At 27.4% G+C, this 27,452-nt stretch overlaps 1 protein-coding gene across 1 annotated transcript in view; it reads left to right on the forward strand.

Annotated features, from left to right (window-relative positions):
• Positions 1-24,059, forward strand: part of LOC105843104 (uncharacterized) — a 28,155-nt gene extending 4,096 nt beyond the window's left edge. The window contains exons 2-7 of the mRNA XM_065808161.1: positions 8,074-8,349; positions 12,211-12,240; positions 12,354-12,456; positions 13,187-13,310; positions 13,439-13,568; positions 23,676-24,059. Coding sequence (XP_065664233.1) covers positions 8,074-8,349; positions 12,211-12,240; positions 12,354-12,456; positions 13,187-13,310; positions 13,439-13,568; positions 23,676-23,916 — 904 coding nt within the window. The 3' untranslated portion in view covers positions 23,917-24,059. The remainder of the gene's footprint in view (positions 1-8,073; positions 8,350-12,210; positions 12,241-12,353; positions 12,457-13,186; positions 13,311-13,438; positions 13,569-23,675) is intronic.
• The last annotated feature ends 3,393 nt before the right edge of the window (positions 24,060-27,452 follow it).

Consider the following 27,452-nt stretch of genomic DNA (forward strand, 5'->3'; position numbering starts at 1 on the left):
TCAAAAAGAGTGCAATCTTGAGATGAGGGAGAGCGATATAGAATAAAGAGAAAGGTAATAGAGTGAAGTGGTGCTAAATGGAAGCACATGAAAGAATAGTCTGCGGATTCAAACCAAGTTTCCCAACAAATAGGTGAATTCTTATGAATGTAAATGTCTAGGCCAAGCATGTGGCTATTGGAGTCTTTACTAATTAAAGGAAGATAACCATCAACACTAAGATCACAAGATGAGACAGCTGAACTCAAATTAGTCTCACAAAGACCAAGTAGGTCTGGTGAACTTTGGAAGAAATAAGACTCAACAGAAGAAAATTTACTTCATTATGGCCACAAATATTTGTGAATGATAGGTTTAGAGAATTTGGTGATGACAATGGTATTTTGTGTTTTATAGTTTTTGTTACTTCACTAGTCATTTTTAAATTTGTTAAAAACTTGAATCAAAGCAAAGATAGTACTTAGTACACTGTTTAATAACCCAAACAATTGCCTCATTACTAATAATAAACCCTAAGCCATAACAAAGGGCTCCAAATATGGCCTCGGCAATGCACATCAAAAGTGCAAACAGGGACACCATCTAGGCGCAACATGGCACTGTTAATATTTTGATATTTTTCAGCTGTTGATCAGCCTCTCTGAGAGCTACCACAGAGTTAGCAAAACCTGACTACCAGTAGACCTCAGAACCATAAAACTAAGTTTTAGAGCTCTACCCTCATTAGGAGATAAGAGAATGAGTTGCCTAGTCATAAAAACAGATACACAAGCAAAACCCATGCATCGAGTCAAGAAGATCCAGCATTCAACATCCTAAACTGGAAACAATGTATTAAAAATACATCTGCACCAACCTAATAGATGAAGAAGGCATGTGAGGCTGGTCAACAAATAGAATCTGTTTACTCCTTAAATCTTTACCTTGGAGGCCTTCTGTAAAGTATGTTTTCATCATGTGCTGACAGTTTTTTTGGGATGCCCAATACTAGGTTTATCAATGACACTAACAGTTGATAAGTGACTTTATTGTTATACGAGTGCTGAATTCAAATATATTCAAGCGTTTGCCGATTTTTCGATTTTTCATTTTCATTTTATGCATGCCAATGACTTGCCATTTGGTTTTTGATAAGACAGCTCTTTTGTCTATTAGAATATGATCTTTTGACAAGGTTTTGTTAGTTGAAAATTGTTAAAAGTTGGTTGAAATTATAGTCGTAAATAATAATTATATTCTTTACTCAAAATAAAATAAATAAGAAATAAGGAGCAAAGACAATATCCTAATATTAACAGGCTGTTGAGTAATAAAAATAATGAAAAAGACTGCAAGAAAAATCTATCAATTAAAGAGTTTTCTTATCAAAGTGTATTTAAACTGCTCTGTTAATTTTCTCATCACCTCCACCTCCTTTATGATGTCTTTACAATTTTTTTCTTATTTAAATTGTTAAATTATATCCATAGTATAAATAAAAATAAAAATGCAGACTACATCTTATCAGTTAATTGGGTTATCAATTATTAAAAGTACATAAAATATATGTGTTTAAAAACAAGTGCATTTAAAACTTGTCTTTTTACTCTGTACAAAGGTGTATATATATATATATATATATATATATATATATATATATATATATATATATATATATATATATATATATATATATATATATATATATATATATATATATATATATATATAAATATGTATATATATTTTTTTTGTAATTTACCTCCCCAAGGTCGAGAAGACCACTTCAGATAAAGAGGCTACTTTTGGTTATAACCCTCTCTCAATTCTATAACTCTGAAACACGAACCTTGATGAACAAGGCCGCTGCGTGGAGAAACAAGTTGAGCGCGGTACTATATATATATATATATATATATATATATATATATATATATATATATATATATATATATATATATATATATATATATATATATATATATATATGCACACACATATATATATGCACACACACATATATATATGCACACACATATATATATATATATATATATATATATATATATATATATATATATATATATATACACACACATATATACATTAGGGTGTACAAAAAAAACAAAAACAATTGTTAATAACTTTAACTATTAATGGAAGGCTCAAGATTGATGAAAATGAAATATTGGTACATCTCCTAATAATTAAAAGACAACTATTTCACATAGCTTCTTGTAGTCCCTGTGTTAAATATCTCTGTGGTCAATGGCCGCTTGAGGAACTTCAGGGTCTCTCTTTTAATGTTGTTTAAAAACAACCTAACATGTAACCCATTCTAATCAAACCTGATGTGCTCCGTCTTATCGACCTTGTTCTGAGTGACCAGCCTTTATATAATCTTACATATAGTGCTTTCCTGTGCCATTTTATTTTCTCATCAGTAAGATTCTCCACAAAATGAGAAATGTGTACCTCCAACATGTGTTTCCTGCAGATTAATCAGAACAGGGAAGGTTGTGAAGATGGTAAAAACTCCAAAAAAGTACTGTTGTGTACGTACAGTGTTGGAGTGTTTGAAGCAGTCATGTCACAGCATATAGCAAAGATCTGATCAACAATGTTGTAATACTCTCATATATTTAAGATCGCATCTGCCTGGTCAACTCTCTTGGAGCGTTCAGCTTAGATTACTTTAAGATTGATGTCATTTGTGTTGTCAATATCATTGAATGGTGTGTTGAATGATGAATTAAATGATGTTCCTCACATTCATTAAAAAAGTGCGAATCTTTAAATGTTTCACTCTTGCAAGTAAGATATCTGACAGGAAACCTTTGAGAATAAGCTACAGACAGACAAATTTTAAAATAGTCATCAGTATTTATTTATGAAATTTTATATCTAAGATTTTCTATCAATCAGCTGCCAATGACAGCTGGTTGATAGAATACTTTACAAGAAACAGTAGTTTTCTGGTATTAGTGTATGTCTTCCTCTTTTTTCCTTTATTTGTGTCTATTCTGACAAGGCGACCAATGTTAGCCACAAAACTGAACTTTTTAATTGACCAAAGATGGCTTAAATTGGCATGTGACATGTTTTTTTTTTATAAGAGAATTATACGTTTATAAACATATAAGGCTCAGGTTTATATATGTTTAAAAATTAAGCGTATGATAAACATTTTGTTGAGTGTTACTTTAAATCAGGTATGTTTATGAGCAGATTACTGAAATTTTCGTTGGTGTTTATTTGATGCATGAAAACCATTTAATGAAGTTATTGCGTTGGAAAACAAAATATTTATATTGAACTGTAGATGATTTTTTTCTTGCCCACAAGTCTTATTAGAATGCACACAGTTTTGTAAGCTTAAGTATAGTTATGAGCCTCTTAAAATATTTTAAATAAGTCTACCCGAGCCTGTTACAAAAACTCAATATTCATATAAAATGAAAGCATGCATTACACTAATAATAATATTATTCATTATAAAGTAATATTCACCTTACTATTTATCATTTACTTACTATTCATCAATAAATGTTTAAAAAAACAAAAAAATGAGAAAAATGTTTTAAGAAATTAAATAACATTGACAAAAAACTATATTCATTTTCAAAAGATTTCATTTTTTTTAATTTTACAGAAATCACTTTTTGACAATTGATTTTTTTGGTTATTAATAGCCTATTAATGGATAGAGGAGAATGGCAAAAACTTGAGAAATAAAGAAAATAAAAAAAAACCCTATTTCTGGTACACCCTTTTGCTGAGCTCTACTCTAAATTACATGTTTTTGAGCACAAATCTATTAAAACGGGAATTCTTAAAGATTTTACTTGATGCATGAAAACCATTTGATGTAGTTGTTTTTTATTATTGCTAATAAAATTATTTATATATCAGATTCAAAGAAAGTTTATTTGTCTTTTTTACAAGACTTTTTTACAAGACTTTTTTACAAGACTGAGAAAGTGTGTATTTTTGTAAGCTTAAGCATATTTCCAAGCCTGACGATACTTTTTGCCTAAATATACTTGAGCCTATTTCAAAATTCAATATGCTTTTAAAAAGTCATGATAACACTATTCAACTTAGGCATCATTATTAACTTTATTAAAAAATAAAATAAAAGAATAAAATAAATTTCATTACATAATTATTTAACATTGATATAACTAACATTTATTTTCGAGAAAATTAATTTTTTCAAATTTTACAGCTATCACTTGCTGGTTACGAAATTTTTTTTTCTGTTGATTTTTAACCTCAGTGGACTTTAGAGAATGGGAAAAAATTGAGAGGTATCCTAGAGGAAAAAAAGTATGTTTTTGGTATGCCCTAATATACATATGGAGAAAAGATAAAAAATAAAGATAAAAGATAAAAGATTAAGTGAACATGGCAAGCCATGTGAGTTGCTCCACTCAACAGCTTCTTACTTTTTGAGAGCTTTTGATTTTATTAGCTATCTGTTTATTCATTAAAAATATTGCTTATTAAATACCAAATTTGGTTTTATACTTGTTACAAGCATGCGTTTATAAAGTTAAGGTTACAAGAATATATACATAACAAGTGTCATTTATTGCGCTGTGAAAAATTCTTTAGGCGAGCATTGTCTTTAGATTTTCACACTAGCTATCCATTTATTTATTCAATAACATTTCTTATTTAATAAAAAATTTGACAAAGAGCTATAAAAGTTTTTACTGCTTATAAAAAATGCTTTATATACTTTTTGTAGCCTCCTTCGCTGCTCATTCCACTATTTGTGTGTAACAATTAAATTTTGGTACACAAAAAGGTTCTGCCACTGCAACGAATGTTTATTATTTGTCGTGTTCCTAATAAATAGAGGTCCTCTTAATCATTAATAGCCACTTAGCTGCTTTAAAATCCGATTCAAGTACCTGAAATAGACATAGAGAAACTTTATTTTTGTGAGTAGCTCTGTCTTTAATGATTATTTTAAAAGCATTTGTGGAGTCTGGTTTATGGGGTGAAACTAATTTAGCGAGCCAAATATTCTTGAATTTGCAAAATAAAAAGTTTTGTTGAATGCACCACTTTATGATTTCTCTTTACTTTCAATTAACTTAAATCTTTTAGCATTAAGAAAAATTGATTTTGAGGACTATAAATTGCAAGGTTATGAGTTTTTAGTAAACCACATTAGCCCACAAACATTTACAATAAATCTTGTCAAAATGTTTAGAGTAGTTGGTAGTTTTATTGTGCATTTGATAGCTGATAAAGCCTTGATATACAGTTGTCAGCTGTCTTAAGATTTGGCATGCAGTTGTGAGCTGCCTACTGTGTTTACAATATTTATGCGCTCCAAATTCTTATCAAAGATTAACTCCACCTTCTGCTCCAACATTAGTGCTTCAGTGACTTCAGTTCTGTCATCAATATTTTTTTCTTTAAGAAACAGGCTGCAGAAACAGTTTTAGCTTTTTAACATCAGTTAATCTACATGACCAATGAACTTACCATCAGGCAGTGAAACAATTGAGGCATGTTCCTCAGTTTTCCTTGATTTATAATATTCCTCACCTGTTTTATTCACCTATTCCGTCTTGGGGACATTCTCATTATCAACAGCTTTAAACAAACCTGAAATATTGCAAAACTTATTTATGTATTTATGAAAACTTATTATACTATTCGTAAAGATGCATGTTTGTACTTTTATTAATTATCAATTAATACACTTTAAACTTGTGACACAGCAGTTTCTGCAATAATAGAATTATCTGATTCTTTCTTTGCAAAGGTCTATATCATTCATTTTTAAATTTAAAAAAATGTTATTTAACTGCAAGAAGGACCTGCTATAACTTCTGTTGAATAATAAGAATCTGTTGTTTAGAGAGAAATAGTGAGAACTTACAACATTAAATTATTTTTTCATTAATAACAGTAAAATTGAAGTATATAAATTCATAAGTTTCATGATAAATGATTACAAAATTTTACTTAATTTAGTTTAATTTAGTTTAACAATTAGCAGCAGAATATGGTTTGGCATAATTAGCGTCAAGTTTAAAAATTATTTAATAATAAAAATAATTATAATTTTTATAGAACAATAAAAGATGCTTTTAATACCTTATACTTTTTAAAAAGTTAGTAAAAAAGTAATAAAAATAAAAATTGAAACTATAATTTTTGTTTGTTGATATGAAATATTAAAATAGTATTTATTTCACAAAATTAACTGTAATTATATATTTTAAAAATAAATAAAAATTTTGTGTATAAAATATATTTTTCATTTGTTTTTAAGTTAAAATTGGATCTGGATTTGGATCTGGATTCTAATTTCAAAAATCCAATTTTAATGTATCCATTCTTTGTTGTTAGTTTCACTCATAACCTTTAAATTTTGTTATAATAAATACTACAAGTAAAACATACATCAAAGTAAATTAAAACATTAGTGTCATAAAATAAAGGCAAGTGGTTGACATAAACATACTTCCTCAAGTATGTTTATGTCAACCTCAAATTTAGGAGGTTGACATTAACATTAACATATTTAAGTATCAACCCTTGGAATTAGGGTCGGTATTCGGCAATGCCAACCTGAAAGTATTTGAGGTCAGCAGTTTTTTGCTGACCTTGTTTCTACATTTTATGATAAGACCTTTGTATCAAATAATTTTTTTGATACAAAGGTCTTTTGGAGGTCGGCATCAGGCCGACCTGATGCCGACCTCCAAAAGATTGAGGTCAGCAAATTATCGCCGACCTCATTTTTCCTAATTCCAAGGGTTGAAATATGGAGCACAATATCTAAAAGAGCCATAACTAAAACAGCAAAAATCTATCTAAGATCTATCTAACCCATAGATATTTCTTAGATAGAAACTTTGATCAACCTTCAACAAATTCAACAAAGGAATTTAACAACTAAGAATGATTCATCTTACATCAGATAAAGCTTATATACATCAAAATATTTTTTGCATCTTTTATTGTTTTATAAAAATATTGAATTTGTGATTTATGTTTATGATTTTTGGAATCATTTTCTTTATAAGTGAAAACTAAGAATTTCAATATGATGGAGGAGGGTACCTTTAGAGCAGATATTTAAAAAAAAAATTTTTTTTATGAACTACCTTTTATATACACAATAAAATTTTGTATATACAATAAAGTTTTACTTATATTTAACATCCAATTGCCAAGAAACATGAAATCTTAAAATCATGTATCAAAATTTTTTACAAACCTTAGTTAACTAGCACTGGGCTTGATGATGCTGCAATGGATTTCAGCATTGAATGATATAAAAAATTTATTATTAGTGTAATTATTTAACTATTTAATTTTTTATGTTGTTTTAGTTCTTAATAAATTGTTACCTTATTTATTCCTTTGTTGATATTTTATAAATATGGCATTATTTTAAAGAAAATCAGTTTAATTCATACAGGATATTGTGTTTTTATTCTGTCACCTTCATATCTATCTATAATTAAATAATCATCAATTCAGTCATTTGTTTTTATAAAATGTTTTTTTTAGAGTTAGTTTTTTATAATGTTCTTTTAGTTTTAGGTTATTTCATGGTTGTTTTTTATCTGTTATTTAAAAGTGTGTGTATGTTTGTGTGTCTTTGTTTTTGTGTGTGTGTGTGTGTGTGTTATCAACCCATCAGTGCTCTGTGTTATTTTGTAGGTTTATCCTACTGTGAAAATGTAAATTAAAATTCTCCAACAAATTTTAAACATTTAAAGATTACAGAACCTAATGCCTTTTCTTTGTGTTTATGTTATATACTTGCAACAATGTAATTTTTTGAATTGATATTATTTTTAATTTCATTCCAAAAGTTTTTATAAGAAAGGGATCAAAAGGCATAGGATACTGTTATTTAAATTACTGTTCTAGAATAGTATCTGTATGTATGTATATATGTATTTATGTATATATTGCACTTAAAGTGTGCAATATATATGTATATATATGGATTAAAGTTAGTATTTTGTATTTTTATAATAAATTTTAATCGTATTTTATACTAATAGTTTATATAATATATTTAAACAAATATAATTGTATAATTTATTATAGAGTGCCACTTAACAAAAATATCAAAACTCCGCACTATTTATTAAATAGAAAAAGATCTTTATCAAAAACTGTTGCTAGTCCTACATTTTCTCTCCCAAATGATGTCAGAAAAGCTTTAACTGAAGTAAAACAACATCAACAAGTTTATAAAAGCTCCATTGCTCACCTCAAAACATCAAAAGCAGTCTCATCTTGCAACGTTAAAGAAAACTCAAGTAAAGATTCTAATTTAAACTCTAAAAACACCCCATGGAGAGATAAAACTCTTGGAAGAAAGTAAGAATATTTTCATTTTATTTTCATTCAATTATTTAAATTAATCTTTAGAAATAATTACTTTTATATTAATTATTAAAAAAATAATATTGAAAAAATAGAAATGGTTAACAAGTGGTTACACAGAAATAACAAGTATTAATAACTAGCAGTAAATAACCGTAAAATGTATCACTTAAAATGGTAAAATGTATCATGTAAAATGTATCACTTAAAATGGTAAAATGTATCACTTAAAATGGTAAAATGTATCATGTAAAATGTATCACTTAAAATGGTAAAATGTATCACTTAAAATGGTAAAATGTATCATGTAAAATGTATCACTTAAAATGGTAAAAGCAGGCTTGGTCAGTTGTGACAACTTGGCGACGGCTTTTTAGATGTTTTAACACACTAAAACATTTAAATTTGTAAATAATCATTTGTAATTAAATGTTTTTATATTTAAGCGCTTTTAAGCTAAGTGATGATTACTTTTATTGGTCATTTATAAAAAGAAAATTTTTAATTTTATTTTTTAAGTTATATAAAGTGAATAAGTTTTATTAAAAATTATATATATAATTACAAAAACATAGATTAATTTTTTATTCTTTAAGTGGAAATTTTTTTTTAATATTTGTACGATCGATTTTATAAAAAATAAGACTTTCAACAACAATTTCATTTTCAATAAAATTTAAAAAGTAATAATCATCAAAGTTAATAAAATTAATAATCAAATAAATAGGAACAGTACAGAAACTTGCAGGCGACTGAACATAAGCATACATGCATAGTGAATTACGAGTAGATGAACAGAGCGCTAGAGGTCAGAACAAAATGCAAGCATGCATTTATATAAAGTGACTTACAGGTGAACCACTACCGCGTCAGAGGTCCATACAAAATACAAACATACAAAAATATTGAAAAGCCCACTCACTAAACATTATCAGCAGTATTGTGAAGCAGTTCTGCTTTCTTTTCATAATTATGTTTTACTTTTGTTTAACCATAAGTTTGCTTTCTAATAATGCTAAAAAAAACGTGCTTTTAGTTTGCAAAAGACAAAATATCATAGAATGTAATATGCTCCTTATATATTAATTTAAATATATATTATAGTATAATAAACCGGTGGATTTAAGTAAAATATAAAGTTATTAAATGTATACATAGTTTTGATGCTGATCATTATACACCGCGGTTTCAGGGTTCTGGTGCAATGCAGAATTTTTTATAGGCACTACTAAAAGAAAAGATTGTTATAATTTTTTTAGTAACACAACAATTTAATCTTTTCTTTTGTTTCTCTTGCTTAAGAAGAGTTGTTTGAAATATTTTAAATTTTGCAAACTACGCAAAGCATAAAATGGTTATAAAAATATATTTACTTTTTTATTTAGTATATAGTTCAACTATTGTTAGGTTTTATTAGAATCTTGTTGAAATAAAATAGAAGTACTTAAATAAGGAATTATATTATACTCTTTGATAAATTGAAGAATGTTTGTTTCTAAATGATCATTAATAGTAAAGGCAGTTTTCCACAAGACGAAATATTCTCGCAAAGCAAATTTTTTTGCTTTGACAAAGCATCATTTTTATTTCCATTTACTTTCTTTTGCGCTACTTTTTTTTCGTTGTCAACAATAAAAATGGCAACAATAAGTTTACGCTGTATGTTGAACTAAAAGCAATTATTATTTTTGAAGCATGTGGAAATTTCTTTCCAAGCATCAATTTTAACATTTCTGTCTTTGTATGTAAGATGTGATATCATTTTGTAATATAATAATTTAAGTATAAGGAAATAAATGCTAAACTCTGATATGAACATTTCTGTTAAGAACTGTTACTGCAAGAACAAACAGCGGTAACTTCATGTAGGGTTTTTTACAAAAAGGTTTATCTTTGTGTAGCCACACTTTTTTTAATGTTGGTATCAAGTGATATATTATTCCAAACTTGATTGGTTTTCGCTTATGGCGATTTGCAAAAAGTTGAAATGAATCCAACTTTTTTTTCTCTGCAGGGAAACATTCCTAACTATTGTCTGATCAGTTTTTGTTTTCTTATTATCAAGCTATATAAATTTTCTAAAGTTTCAGAATGTGCATTTGATAAAAGCAGCTAGGCAAGAGCTCAAGCTGCTAAACTTTTGTTTTCTACAAATGCCATCATAGTCTTACTGTATCTGTATCACATTTGTTACTTCATGGTCTAAAAAATAATTTTTTCCGAACACATCAATCCTTTAGAATGCACTCCTATCTTTATGCTTTTCTGACTTGTACAAGTTTTAGTTTTTCTAGTCTTCTGTCAATCCTTTTCTTACTCTTGAGCAATAATCCTTGTTTTCTCCCATAAACAAGCAACCATTATTTAAGTTGGGAGGTAACTCCCAACTCAAATAGTGGTTGCTTGTCAATAGTTGAAATGTTAAAGGTGTTGTCATTCGTAAACAAATGACAACACCTCTAACATTTTTGTGAATGATATTTATCTATCAACCCTTGGAATTAGGGTCGGCATTCGGCAATGCTGACCTAACTACTGACCTTAATGTGTTTGAGGTGGGCAAAAAATTGCCGACCTCGTTTCTATGATTTTTGATGCTAACATTTTTTTTTGCCTACCTCAAACTTTTGATGGTAGGCAAAAAAAATGTTGATGTTTTGATTTTCAAAATTTAATTCATAGTAACATTGTTTTTAAAAAGGTGGTGGATATTAGTTTTAGTTGAATTTTCTAACTTTGCTCAGATTAGAGATCTTTCAGTTGATTTTCAGGCCTATTTTTTCTTCTATGTTTTTGATAATAAAAACAGAAAATATGTTTTTATATTCAGTCAGAAACAGAAGTTACAATATTAAAAACAAGGGGTTATTATTAAAAAGCAAATTAAATTTCAATTCAATAATTCCAAATTTCAAAAAATTATTTCAATTATTTATAAATAATTCCAAAGATAATTGTGCTGCTAAGACTTAACAATTAAGATAAAAAATGAACATAATAGATTCTCCATAACATGTTAAACTAAGCAACAAATCAAAATTGATAAAAAAGTTATTTTTTTGAGATGGTTGATAATAAAACCAAAAGTTGAGTTTGGTGAATTAAAAACAAATTGGCTGATGTTGGAAGTGCAGAAATTAACAGTTCTAACATCATGATGATGGTGGAATTTGGTAATGGCTCAGAGATCTACTTTTGACTTAAATTTGATGAGGAGGAACAAAATCTCTGCAAGGGTTGGTGTCTTTCATCTCTACAAGTTTTCAGTGAGAGATGAAAGACACTTTCATCTCTCACTGAATACAATCTGTAATTTCTTTCATTGAAACATAACTATAATGGTGTAAATTAAATGTATATACTTTAGAATTAAATAAAGAAAAGTTGCCTTAACTCAAACTAATATCTCATATCAGCCAAAGTTTTACTTAACTGGAATTCGCTTTAGTCAAACATTCATTAAGTCAAACCATTTTTCTTTGTCCTTTGGAAGTTTGAGTTATCAGGAATTGATTATAATTGGTATTTTGCACTTTCTTCACTTTTATTTATTGAATATTTATTTATTTTTTATTAAGTTTTCATCTAATTTTTCTGCCAATAGTTTGTTACCTTTTTCAAATATAAGAGTACTGTTAACTTCTTTCCTCAAGAAATAAAGAAAAAAAAGAAAAGGAAGACCTTTCTTTTCTTAATACATACTGTATATGTTTACTGATTATCTTATTAAAATGTGTAAAGTGAGTAATCTTTTGGTATATTTTATCTCTTATTGAATATGTTGAGTGTTTATGTCCTATTCTATTATAACTCTTAACACAAAAATTTATTTGATTTATGTTTTTTTTAATTTAGAGAAAGATTGCAGTTATGGTTATCTTCAGGGTTAGCTTTACTACTTGCTTATTTTTAGTTCATTTGAATTCTGTAAATAAACTAATAAAATAGTAATAATAAATTTTTTATTATAATTTTTTTAGCAAGTTAATTATGTTTAGGCCACGCTCCTTAGATTTGGTTAAAAAACAGCAAGTACATAAAAATCAATCAAAAACAAACGCAAAACCCTCTAAGAAAAAATTGAGTTTCTTAAGCAGTAAGGTATAAATTTTTCTTAATTCCAGCATTGTGTCTGCTTTATTATTCAATTTGTGTCTGCCTTATTATTCAATTCATGATTTTTGAGCATGTGTACATTTAAGGTTTTATTCATTTATAAGGCTTTACGTAACATGAATAATACCTGATGTTTTTAACTCAATACATCAGGCTGAAAATGTCTTCACAATTCTTGCAATTGTCTAAGCCTGTCTTTAGATGTGTTATCAATATTTTTCTCTCTTTAGAATTAGGAAGTTAAGGCATCTCAACTTCCTGATTCAAAAAAGAGAAAAGATGAGCTTTACACAGCAACATCGATTCAGAACCAGGTTTCTTTATTATTAGATCTTATAGTTTAACTTTTATCAATTTTAAACATTTTCTTATAAAAAAACATGGGTGGCACAACGTCAACAATGTTACATCAGCTCCATTTAACATGAATATATTGGCTGATATAACATGGAAGGATTGTTTTTAAAGCAACTTATGAAAGTTTTCACAATTTCACTAAAAATCAATTTATACGATTGTGGGTTATTAAATACCAAAAGAAGTGGGAAAAGCCTTTACCTGATAATGTTTTTTTGCTAAAAACAGAATTGTTATATTTAAATATATATAAAAATATAAAAAAATAAAAAAGTTGTGCTTTCTTAACTTAAACACTTTTGTTAATTCAGTATTTTTTGTTTAATGTTATTTATACAAATATTATATGCTTGTTTAGTTTGAAGCAGTGAGTAATGGTGCAGCAGCCAATATCAGAACAGATTACAAAACAGCATGTGATGAAGTTTCTGGTGACTTATTAGAACTAAATTGTTCAATTAATGCTTTTGCAAATGAATTAGGTAAAAATTTTTGAATACTGTTTAGTTTCACAAGATCTGATCAGTCTCTAAATTGAAATGATCATTGAATTTCTGATTTTCAATGCTTTGTTTCAGAATTTATTTAAATTTTGTTTCTCTTTACGTAGACGTATCTCCTGAGCATAAAGTAGACATATCTCCTGAGCGAAAAGTTCACTTTGAAGATTTTAGTCCAGTAAATTTTGAAGCATCTACAATAAATTTATGTATTATGGAATCTTCAGCTTTTAAAAGAAAGTTAGTTCAATTACTTAATTTTGATTTTTCAAACTTGTGTATCATATACTTATTCATATACATGTGAAACTTGTGTTGCTTGATACTACTACTTGTCTGCATGGCACATATATACCTTTGCATAACAATAATTTTTGAAAATATATGTTTTAATTCAGACACTTTTTTCAGAAGAAAAAAGTAAAAAAGCAAGATTATAAAATACAAAAACAAAAACAAAAACTGGTTCTTGCTTCCGTTGTTAGGGTTAGGATTTTTTGATGAGCTGTTCTTAAAAAAAAAAAAATGGTCTAGGGGAGGGGTACCTGTACATAAATTGGCTGAGCTCATTTTATATATGTACAGATACTTCCTTTTTTAATCATCATCAGTGAAATTATTTTTAGGGGCAGCTCATGACCCTTGAACATTAAATGAGTCTTTAATACTATCAAAAAATTTTTTAGTTAATTCATAATTATATATATATATATATATATATATATATATATATATATATATATATATATATATATATATATATATATATATATATATATATATATATATATATATATATATATATATATATATGTATATATATATATATATATATATATATATATATATATATATATATATATATATATATATATATATATGTATATATATATATATATATATATATATATATATATATATATATATATATATATATATATATATATATATATATATATATATATATATATATATTGAAAGTATGAAAAAATTTCCAGTAAACGTTCTCAATGAATAGTCCTTTTCTATTTATTTATTTTTTCCTTTTATTTCACCATAAAATATGGAAATTTACAATAATAAATTATAAACTACGGTCATTAGGACCTTTACAGTCAATGAGGCTGCTTTATTGTTGTTACAACCCTCGTTTATTTCTTTAACTCTGAAACACAAACTTTGACAAACAAGGTTGCTTCACAGAGAAACAAGTTATGCACGGTACTATCAGGGACATGGTGGGGGTCAAACTTGAAACTTCTCACTTATAAAGCAAGCGCCTTACCACTATACCGCTACCAACTAAAAATAATAATATGAAGAAGAAAAAAACATTATTAATAATAACTATAGTATGATAACTTTAATAAAAGTTATACCTAATGATAAAAATAATGGTTAAAATAATTATAGTAAAATTTGTAACTATGACAACAATTATAAAAATAAACATTAACTATTAATAAAAATTATAACAATGAAACTATAACTTCAATGGAATCACTACCACTATCATTATAAATAATATTAATAAGGCATGCGGTAGTGGTGTAGTGGTAAAGCGCTCGCTTCATAAGCAAGAGGTTTTAAGTTCGATCCCCACCATGTCCCTGGTAGTACCGCGCTCAACTTGTTTCTCCGCGCAGCAACATTGTTTGTCAAGGTTCATGTTTCAGAGTTATAGAGTCAAGAGAGGGTTATAACCACTATTAAGTAGTCTCCTCATCTGTAGTGGCCTTCTCAGCCTTTAGGAGGTGAATATCAACAAAAAAAAAAAATCTAAAACAAAGAATAATGATAATAATGTCAATAAAGTTAAAAAAAATAGTATAAAATAAAAATAATTATAGTTTTATTAATACAGTAATATATTAAAGCAATAATAATAATGTTTAAAAAGAATAAGGGTTAAAAGGAGAAAAGGATATTTAGTTAAAATCTTTATTTTTATAAATGGTATTAATTGGTTCCAGTGAGAAATACATTGATATTTTATGGAGAGCTTGTTATTATCATCATATACCATTTTTTTCAACATGGTTGAAAAAAATGGAATTATTATTGCCTTTTTTTTCAATCATGTTGAAAAAGGAAAGGTGCAAATTAAAATTTTCAGTATTTGAGTTGATATTTATGTTTTTATAGAAAAATTATTAAATAATTATGTTGTATAATATATATGTATGTTGTATAATAGGTAGAATAAATATTATAGGGAAAACTAAGTAACTTGTTAGATATATTTATAACCATAACAAAAAAATGTAAGGACAAAAAATTATATACTAAAAAATTGTAGCATTTTTTTAATCTGCTTTTAATGAAGTTTTTAGTTGGAAATTTTATTTTAATTTGACCTTATTTTGTTTATTAGGCAAGTTAAATGGTGATGTAATAATGGAGCCATTCAAAACTGATGGTAAATATTTACTACTAACACCAGTTACCACCAGTAGTGATTTTACTTTTATAAAGAAAAAGTTTTTATGCTTATGGCATTTATCTTTGATATTTTTCTCAGTTTTATGTAATAGTATCTAACCTCTTTGTGAGTTTTTATATTGAAAATATAAGGCTGTATCACCAGCAACTGTTTCAATGACTTCATTCTGTACTTGACACAGTTTTTGCGCAGTGTGGTGCTAGACCACTTTTGCATTGAGATTTTACCATAATAATCAATTATTTCTATTTTATTTGAATATCAAGATAGTTTTTTTCTCATAGATATATTTCGATGTAGTTGATATCCATATTTGGTCATATTTGTGTCTAAATTTAAAGGTAGATCCTCATTGCCAAGAGTGTTTGGGATACTTTGTCACTATTGTCAAAAACATTCTTTACAGAATAAACCTTATCAAGTTTATTCTTTTTTTTTAAGCACAACTTTTGCTGCAAGTAGTAATTCATTAGATGAATGCCCTTGATTTAGAGATTTAACACACCTGTACTTTGTTTGAAGTGAACAGTCATCAAAATTCTCAATTGAAGGCCTGCCACGTGTATCCTGTTTTACAGGCAAATCAGGAAAAACATCAATCTCTGTCTGTAGCCACTTCTCATGCTTTTTTTCAAAACAAGTACGATTATATTTCAAGTCTTGCCATCTCTTTCGCATATGTATTAGTTATGTTTCCAGCTTATGGTTAGTGTTCACCAGATTCATACCATTAATAACATCTTTTAAAACACCATGGTCAGAGATTCTTAATTTGTTTTCTAACATATATTTATCAACATACTTCATTTTATCAACGTATTTCATTTTATCAACATATTTCATTTAACCTATAAATTCAAAAATGCACTTATTAGGAATCATTTGAATGACAGTATTTTAAATCTTACTGTTCAAAGATGATGTGTTTTATTTTTTAATTTAAAATAATTTACCTGAGATAAGGGAGAGGGGGGCACGTTGATACACTTTTTACATTTTCTGACATTAAAAGCTAAATCTTATATTTAGAGTGGAAATAATAACTTGTATATGTTACACTAAGTATCCTGCATATTTTAGTACCACAATTTTATTGATTAGAACATAATTAAAATAAATTCAGCACAAAAAGTAAGGTAAAAGATTTGTGTATCAACCTGCCCCATGCTGGGGCAAGTTGATTCACTTAATAAGACTTGAAAATGAAGCTTTAAAAAACTAATTAAGTAATCAAACACAATAGATTAGGTAAACAGGTAAACAAACACAAAAGATTAAGTAAACAAATACAAAAGATTAAGTAAACAAACTAAAAAAAGATGTTTTTTTTAATCGCTCTAAACAATTTTCACAAATAAAAGCAGGAGTACCATCTGTACATTCTTCATGGGCCCAAAATTTGCAGTCTACACACTGAACCCAAGTTTCCCTTGATCTACTATTTGAATAGGGCTCGCCACACACAAGACAGAAAGTATCATCAATGTTTTCATTTAAATTCGAAAATGAAGTCCTTACAAATTTATTTTTTGATATGGCTGCAACCGATTTAGACTTTGGTTCTCCTTTTTTCTTTTCCTTTAGTTCTGCCAGGTCAAGACCCAGTTTTTCTGGTGTATCAGTCAAAATATGTGTTTTGCCCTATTTTCTCCCGCGTTTACTCTGGCTGCGTGGACCGGCTTTAGGAAGTGGCCGTACCACATAGGGCGAGGCTATAACTTGACTATTGGCACAAAAAATAGTTCCAGCAGATGTGAAAGCTACTGGACTTTCCTTACATATCGCTAACAAATCTGAAAGAGCTGATGTTGACAGTTGAAATTCAGATGAAGCTAAGTTCATAGTGACGTCTACTTGAAGATGACCATTGTTTTCAGCAGTAGCAATTTCCTCCACGTTCAAAGCAGAATCGATACCTCCAGAAACTGCATCTGGCCTATCATTAACAGACAGCATTAATCCAAAAACAATTGAAAGAAAAAATCCCTGTAGATTCGAAGCCTGACTGTATGTTAGCAAGTGACATGGCAAGCTTGAATGCATTACAACATTTCGAACTACACAACAAATGTTGTGTAGTTCAAAATGGAAACGAGTGTACAGGCTCTCTAATTTGTTGTTAAACAAATCAACATTTGTCCTGTTAAAACTTGTCATTCTACTTTAAGAAGTGGCCTCGGGCATTCTGATAGACAGGACATTTTCATGTCTTTTCATGAGCCCTTTAAACCAGTCCACTCCTGCAGATTGAATGGCATGCCAGGAACAAGGAGTTATTTTTTGTAGACTCTTAGCATACTGATATGCAAGCTTTCTTGTATCTTTTAGCGAAACGGTCATATTTTTTGAACGCTAAAATATTTTACTATGAAATATAAAATTTATCAATGAATATAAGTCTAGTTGAAAATAGTCCAAAAAATATTTCATCAACTTGTTGCAGGAAAAATTTTAGTTATTTAAATTATCATATATATACTTAATAAAGATTTTAAAGTCTTTTCAAACTGGAGGATTTTGAAGGTTTTTTTAATTAACTAAAGAAAGTAAAAATTTGCACTAAAAAAACATACAAAAACACATCAACTTCAAAGTTGAATAAATTTTTTTACTTACAAGCAAAAAACTTGCAGCGAAGTTCTGTTGTTTAAAAAAAGATAAGTCTATCAATATATAAAAAAAGATAACGCATATAGTTTTTCATAAAAAAATTTACAATTTGTGTAAAATTTTGATCCACTGTGTGCACATTTTAATCCACTGTGTGCTGAGGGATGTTTTAAGTTTCTTAGAATTCATTCAAGAAGTGTGTGGAATAGCAGCAAAAATCTACTTTTACCTAAAGATGAACTCAAGCGTGCAATTCAACATTCAGGCAAATAACAGTGCCACAATTTAAAAGACTAATTCAATGCTAAAGAAGTGTTGGTCTATGAAGCTACTGGAAAGAGAACTGCTAATTTTAAACTTTTGTTCAATGCCTTGGAGACTATCTTTCTAACAAGTATTGAGTCTGAGCAAACCATTTCTTATGCTGAATTATTCGTGACAAAAATTGGATCCAGCATGAATGACAACTTACTTGATACGCTTTGTTTCTTCAAAGTTCATATTTTATCAACATAAGAATTTATTTTATCATCATATTTATAATTATCAATAAAAATATTGATAATTATAAATATGATGAGAAATAGAACCTTACGAAAATATGGTGAACCTAGAAAACCTAGCCCTTCCAGATCTAAACCATCACCGTTTGACTCTCAATAAGAGAATTTTGTGTATATGGTGGGACATTCAAGGATTAATTTATTATGAGCTCTTAAAACCAAACGAAAAGCTTAATTTGGACAATTATTGTCAGCAACTGGATAATTTAAAGACAAAAATCCAAGAAAAATAGCCGACAAAGTTTAATAGAAAGGACATCATACGACATCATAATAATGCCAGTCTGCATGCTGCTTTAGGTACTCGTAAAAAAAGTTGCAGAACGGGAAATTATGTTGCATCCACCATTTTCCCTGGACTTAGTGCCCTCCGACTATCACTTGTTTTTGTCCTAACAAAGTTTTTTGAATGGCAAGGAATTCGAAAATGAAGAAGATATCAAAAAGCATTGGTTCAATTTTTTGAATCAAAGGATAAAAGATTTTTTAAAAATAGAATACACAAATTACCATCTCACTAGTAAGAAGTCATTGAAAATAATGGCAATAATGTTATTCAATTAAGTTTATAGGTGATATAAAAAATATGTATTTTATTTTGTTCCGATAGCAGACAGATCTTTCCGGTAAACCTAATATATATATATATATATATATATATATATATATATATATATATATATATATATATATATATATATATATATATATATATATATATATATATATATATGTATATATATATATATATATATATATATATTATATATATATATATATATATATATATATATATATATATATATATATATATATATATATATATATATATATATATATATATATATATATATATATATATATATATATATATATATATATATATATATATATATATATATATAATATATATATATATATACACATGACCTTCTTAAATACACAGTTTTCTATTCCGCTTAAATCGAAAAAAGATAAAAAGGCAGTTGAAAAAACATATATTCCATTATATGGACAAACTTTCTCAAAATAGTTTAATTATTGTGCTATAAATTTTAAGTAAGTAAATCCCGAACAGGATAAAAGTTTTTGCGTTAGATTAATAGACATCTCTACTAAACTTCACCAATATTGTTATTTGTGGCTGCTTTTTAGTTATTAATAATAACAATGGTTAATAAATGCTGTGTTGTTGGTTGTACCTTTATAATGTTGTGTTGTTGGTTGTACCTCTAATTATAATGGTGGTGAAGTAATTACAGTTTTTGGTTTTCCAAAAGATGATTACTTGAGGTAGTTAGATTTGTAAATAGAAATTTCTGGACTGTCACTAAATCATCTGTGATCTGTTTAAAACATTTTAATAAAAATTTAATACACAAAGGGGCATCAGCAAAATGATTTGGTTTGTTGTATAATTTGAAGCCTGTTCCTATAATCTACCTGGCCAGCATAGCAACAGCTTCACTTCCTGTTATGTCTATACCAGAAAAAAATTTTCAAGAAGATGAATATCAGAAGTTTTTATCAAATTAAGTTATTTAAGATCTTAATTTTCTTACAGTTGCTGATTCACCAACAGTAGTTCATTTTCCAAATTTGATGATTGTCTCGTGTTGAACTACATATTGCTGAATGAATTCCTATTGACAAAAATCTTAATTTCAAACCTTTTTATAAAAATCTTCCAGTTTCTTTACCACCTTGGCTTAGAATAACCCAACAATGTATGTTAAAGAGGAGTATGCTAGAAAGCTTCAATTAGCATTTTAGCATCGAAAAAGAAAAGTTCACTTCTATTCTTGAAGAACTTAAAAGTCACCAAATAAAAAAAAATCAAATTTATTCTTCAAATATGCTTGAATTTGCCTTGATATTGTGTTACACATCATTGCCAACTTATCATTTACTGCTGAAGGAATTCCCACTTCCATCTATATCACTGTTAGGCAAGCTTAAAGCAGGTAAAATTGATTCTATGAAAGTTTTAAAATTGTTACATGAAAATGGGAGCTTATCAAATGATCTAACAATAATTTTTGATGAAATTTATTTGCAAAAATGTGCTGAATATTCTGGTGGAGATGTAATTGGGATTAGTGATGAAAATGAATGTTATAGAAGCATTCTTTCTTTCATGGTAGTTGTTTCAAAAGAAAATATATCTTGTGTCATCAAAGCAGTTCCAATTATAAAATTAAACAGTGATTGGTTAAAGACTGAAATTCTTAACTTGACTCAATCTTTATTAAAAAATAGTTTTAATGTTCGAGGTGTTGTTTGTGACAATCATGCTTCAAATGTTTCCTCTTTTACAAAGTTGTTTGATGCACATTACACTTGATGCACATCATCATCTGTGATCTGTTGATGGTAAAAAAACAAATTATTTGTTTATTAATGTACAAAAATGTTTTGTTTATTAATCACAAAAAATTTACCCATTCTTTGACACTGATTAAAAACATTTGAAACAACTAAATAAAAAAAGGTTTATTTTTCCAGAATTTCTTTTTTCAGCTTTTTAAGATGAAGTTCATGTTCAACAAGGAGAAATATCATGGAAAATATTTCATGATTTATTAGAAAAGGACAGCCTGTTGGATGCAAGTTTAAAAAAAATACCAAAAATAAATAGCAAAGTTGTCCATTCAAAGATCAGTTTTCTAATAACTGTCTTGGAAATGCTTCTATTATTAATGATAAAAAAACCTGAGTTTTTTCGAGCTTTCCCTGAATGGTTAAATAAAAAGAAAAACACCAAAATTCTAAATTTTGAGACATACATTATCTTCTCAAACACCATCAGCACTACAAATAACTTTATTATGTCAAGCTTCATTAATAGAAGATCTGATGGAAGATAATTATAAATTTATATTGACTTCTCATTTTCAAAGTGATCCGTTAGAAAAAGGATTTAGACAATACTGCCAAATGAGTGGCGGCAGGTTCCTTGTCAGTTTGATAAACCAAATAAAAAGCAAAATCCAAATAAAAAGTTTAATAATGGAAGGAATTCAAAGTTTTGAAAATGATATTTGTGCTGTTGAAGATACACAACATGCTAGATCCTTGATGGATCAGATCAAAAAAAGAGATTTAGATTGTGTGACTTTATCAGATGATTCTCATGAAGTTGCTAGTTATATTGCTGTTTCTATTGCCAAAAAACTGATTAAGAAGTTAAAAATATGTTCCAATTTGCTTTAGAGCTGATGGAACCATTTCTAAATAAAGGTCATATAGTCTTTACTGATAATTACTATACAAGCCCTTCTCTTGCCAGCTTCCTCTTAAACACTACAGCAAAGAGATATTAAATGAGCAACTTGCAAAAGGGACTGCTAATTTTTACAAAACTCACAGCGAAAACAATAAAATGTTAGCCTGCAAATATCATGCGACTAAAGATAAATCAGGTAACAAACAAATAGTTGTTTACATGCTGTCAACATATCACAATCAAGTGATGGTGGGAATAGAAAAATCTGATAAAGATGGTAACATACATAAACCGTTAATGGTCAACTCATACAATGTGCATATGGGTGGTGTTGACTGGGTAGACCAGCAATTACATGGAATTAAGGCCCTTCAAAAATCCTATAAATGGCACAAAAAGTTAGCTTTTCGTCTAATTCTTCAATGTGCTTTAAATTCATAAAAGATTTATACGCATAGTACTGGCAGGCACATTTCATACTTGGATTTTTTGCTGAGTAACATAAAGCTGATATTTTCACTAACATCTGAGATCCCTCACAACCCTTGTGTTGTGGTTAGAGAGGATTTGGATCGACTTACCAGCAGACACTTTCCTTCAATGTTGCCACCAGGCAAGGCAGGCAATAATGATAGGCACCACAAAAGATGTCATGTTTGTTATGCAAAAGGGAAACTGTTTTTGTTTATAATTTCTGTTCATCACAATCCGGGTTACATCCTGATGAGTGCTTTCAAATTTATCATAATGTTTTGGACTATTCCTAAAAAGTTTGGACTATTCCTAAAAAGACATCATTATATCTTTTGATTAAATTATCAAGTTTGTTTAATTTTTTTTTTTTTTTTTTTTTTTGATCACCACTATAAATGCATATCTTATTTAATATTAAAAACTGTATGTTTATGAATTAATCTATTAATATTTTAAGATTAAATGAAGAAATTATATATTTTTGTTTATTCAATATGGTATATTTTTGATCACGTGACTAAGACATTTAAAAAAAAAAAAAGTTATATGAAAGTCTGTTCTCTAACAAAAAAAACTCATTTGTAATATTCTGACTAGTAGTTTTTATTTTATACCCTTTCAATTGTTCATGATCCAAATTCGTTATTTTACACTCATTATAGATGTTTTTAACTCGCGAAAGGGTTAACAGTTTGAGGTGTAGTAGAGTTAAGCATTTTGACATAAATTTAACAAAAATGTTAACCAGTCATTTTCTTGAATAATGCAAATTTCAAAACTAATTAATGGAAGTATTAAGTAATAATTGCGATGATAATTAAATAATTGCTATGATAACACATAATTTTATGTTTGTCTCAGCAATATGATGTCTACATAAATATCAAAGGAAGAGTTACATGTATTTCTCAAAATTACTTTAAATTTTTGTTTAATTTACCAAAGTTTGATAGACATACTCTTTTGAATTAGTTCTATATGAATCTGATGTTGTTAGGCGATTCTATATGTGTTAAATATATTATATATAGAATGAAAAAAAGTTCCTGCAAAAAAGTAGTGACTCCAGTTCGTAGGTCGATTCGACTATCCAGTGCAAGCATACCCGTAAACTTGCGTACTGATGAAAGAATACTTAAATCACCATCTGAAGTAAAAGTACATTTATTAGAAAATAAAATAGCATTCATGCCAAATAAAAATCTTCGAACTCCGCTAAATAAGATATGGAAAGAAGATGAGGACAATTTGAATCTTTCTTTTTTATCATAAGAGCTTTATTAAAAGTTTATTGTTCTTATGGAATACTTTTTATTACTTTATTTGTAAACAGGTTTTTTATGTACACGGTGATCTGTTTTCTGATATTTAACAGTAGTTAGTGGAAGTGCATTTCCGACTATTTTCAGTTTTTATTCTGTTCTGTTTACTAACAAAAAACTCTTTACATTTTTTTCTTTTTTTTAATGGTTTACTGTTTTATATTTTTTAATTAATTATGTACGTAGAAGTTGGAAAAAAAAAAACAGATCGCCGTGGAAGTATTTTAAAAAACTAATTTGGTAAATCCAAAGTGGTAATTAAAAAAATTCTGTTCTGATTGACTCCTAGATTTTGATTCAAAAAAAATGTGGCAATAAAATCCGTTTATAAAGTTTTTACATTTAAAAAAATTTTATTTATACTTTTATTAAATTTAGAAAAATTCTTTATTTAAAAATTATTTCTAAATTTTATCTTTACATTTCTACCAAAATTTTATTTAAAATTGTATTGGCTAATATTTTAAAAATATATTTATTATAATTAATGTGAATTTTATTAAATATTTGTAAAATTACATTGGTGACTTACTTTATTTGTAAATATTAAATTGGTTATTTCCTAGAAACGCTTGTTTAATAATTTTTTTTTTTTTGATGCTTTGCGGTTTTAATATTTTTATTTAACAATGCAACAACTTGAAGTAAATATTTCTACTTTATTATCTGAATAATCTAGAGTGTCGATATTTTCTCTGGAACATATTCTCGCTTAAGAATATTTTTCTATTATTGATCAAAATAACGAAAAATTTCGCGGTAATCACATGACGTATTTTTAAGAAAAACAATATTTTTGTTCTTGACATGTTTTGTTGTTACATTATGGCCGCCATTGTCTCGTTTTTTCCGTACGAGAACGCAATGAAATTTGTAATTTTAATTACAGCGTTTCCCACCTCATTTCGACAATGTTGATTGTCTATTTTAAATTTGTTGCATTTGATTTTGACTGCGTTACATTCAATTTCGACAACGCTATAAGAACACTGTAATTAATATAAAACAAAACAGATTATTTCTAAATTCATTAAGATAATATAAATTTTTGGTTAGTATGGAAACTAAAGTTTAAACAAAAATATATCAAGTTAAAATTACTACAATTGCAAATAATCGCATATTAAAAAATGACAATACAAATGTAAGTTTATTCATCAATAATTGATTCTCTTATTGAACACGGAATCATAAACATGAGCAATAATATAAAACAGCCTAAGCAATAGTTATTGCAATTTGTGCTAGTAATATTCAATGCACCAATTTTAAATATTTTCAAGTTGTTCATTTTCAGTTCTTAGACCTTTTCAGACGAACATCTTCTAATAAGTTGTTTCCATTCAGAAAACATATTTTCAATAGGATTTATTATGGGAAAATATGGAGGTAAAAATATCAAAAAATGCCCAGCACTTACTATCTCGTCTTGAATAACATCAGCCTTATGAAAACAAACATTTTCTAAAATTAAATAGTTCTTGCGATTTCATTAGCAGTTGTGCAAATACTAGATTAATTAAATATTAAAAATTTTTAAAAATTTCTGTATTAAATACTCTTGTTTGCGCTGCATGTTTCGAAATTCCATTTTAGTTCATTGCACAACAGACGGAAATATTTCTTGACCGTATATTGGCCACTGTTTGCTTGCCATTCTTTCCAGTTATTCCCATTAAAAGACTGCATCCTACTTCATCAATAAAAAATATTTTAGTGTCATTCACAGAAGACAAAATATTTATGAATCTTTCTATTTAAATAGCTCTTTCATCAATTATTTCTCCGAAATTTTTTCTTGCTGGAATATTTTGAATACGTTTTAAAGTATAATTCAAACAATTATTGCATCTTGCTATAGTAGAACCGTGTCAGATAGTTATTTCTACAAAAACCTCGACCTACTAGTTTGTTCTAAAAAACGAACATCTACTAAAAAGTGGAACTAGTTTTCAGATGTCTTACTGAGACCTAAATTGTTATCAACCGAATGTAGTATTTTTTTATTTTCAACCAATTTATTATGTTTTCATTTTCGACCGATTTTAGATAAATTAATTTTCAACCGATTATAGACGATGTTTATTTCAACCAACCAGTCTGTGCTTTTTTAATGTTTTTTTTTAATAAAAAAGTTTTTTTTTAATAAAAAAACATTAACAACAAATCAATAATAGGCAAATCTGACATCTAACTGAAATAGCCTGCTGGTGAAAGCTTCAGTATATACTTTGACTATCCTATAGCCAGTAGGAGAGTGCCGCTAAATACATTATAGGCTGGAGCAGCAATCTTTTTTTTTGTTGAAAAAACTGTATGCTTTAAAGGTAAGCAAAAAGAGTAAGCAATTGCTGATCTATACGATGTAATATATATATATATATATATATATATATATATATATATTATATATATATATATATATATATATATATATATATATATATATATATATATACATATATATTCATATATATATTTGTATTATGCTGCATGTTTTATATTAATTTCGTCAAGAGTTATTCTATAATTATCAAAAATCAAGTTTTTTGATTTGTATCTTGAATTCGTCAGTTCATTTTTTGTTTTAAGAACCGTCTTTTAATTGCCGTTCTATCGGTAGACCATTTTTATATTTTTTTAATAATGGAACAAACAGTAGCTCGTTTAAATCTTGTTGGAATTGAATTTTTAAATTGATTTAAATTTTAATAGATTAATGTAGACTCAGCAGTGTAATCAACCGCGATCGAATAGTGACGTCCACGAAACTACACTAACTTATTACTAATGAAGTTATTTAAATTATATTTTTATCAAAAGTTAAATGTCTTCGGAGGTTGTATCTCCGTTAAGTCACTGTTAATGTACACTTCACTTCCCTTATATCTACTTTTCAGTCAATATACCTACACTGCGACTACGCCTTTATCAGTCATTTTATGTAGGCATTGATGCACTTATTCTGTAAACTTTGAAAAATATAAACAATAAATAAATATAATTAATACCAAACAACAATAATAGTGAAAACAAATAAAACTTCTTCGAAATAAAACATCAAAAAAAAAAAAAAAAACTGTTAATGAATTAAAATTTTTTTGCGTATATAATATTCTTACTGAAGATCATTATTTATGGGCGCGTACAAATAATATTTTTACTGAAATTTTTTTACGTATATAATATTTTTATTGAAGATCATTATTTGTAGGCGCGTACAAACAATTTTTTTTTAACGTCTTGGTTACATTTGACGTACTGAGATAAATGAAAATAAATTGTAACAAGTATAAAACAAAACTTGAACATACATGACTATAAAAATTATTTTTTATCACAAGATAAATTAAAAATATTCTAAGATATTTTCAATAGAGAGAATGAGATCTTTTAATTTATTTTCAAAAACAGGATAAGTTAATTTATTTTCAAAAACAGGATAAGGGGTAAGCCGAAGTTAGGCAAAATAATTTTGTTCCAGAG

Source organism: Hydra vulgaris, chromosome 10 (genome assembly GCF_038396675.1).
Source record: "Hydra vulgaris chromosome 10, alternate assembly HydraT2T_AEP".
Classification (NCBI taxonomy): Eukaryota; Metazoa; Cnidaria; class Hydrozoa; order Anthoathecata; family Hydridae; genus Hydra; species Hydra vulgaris.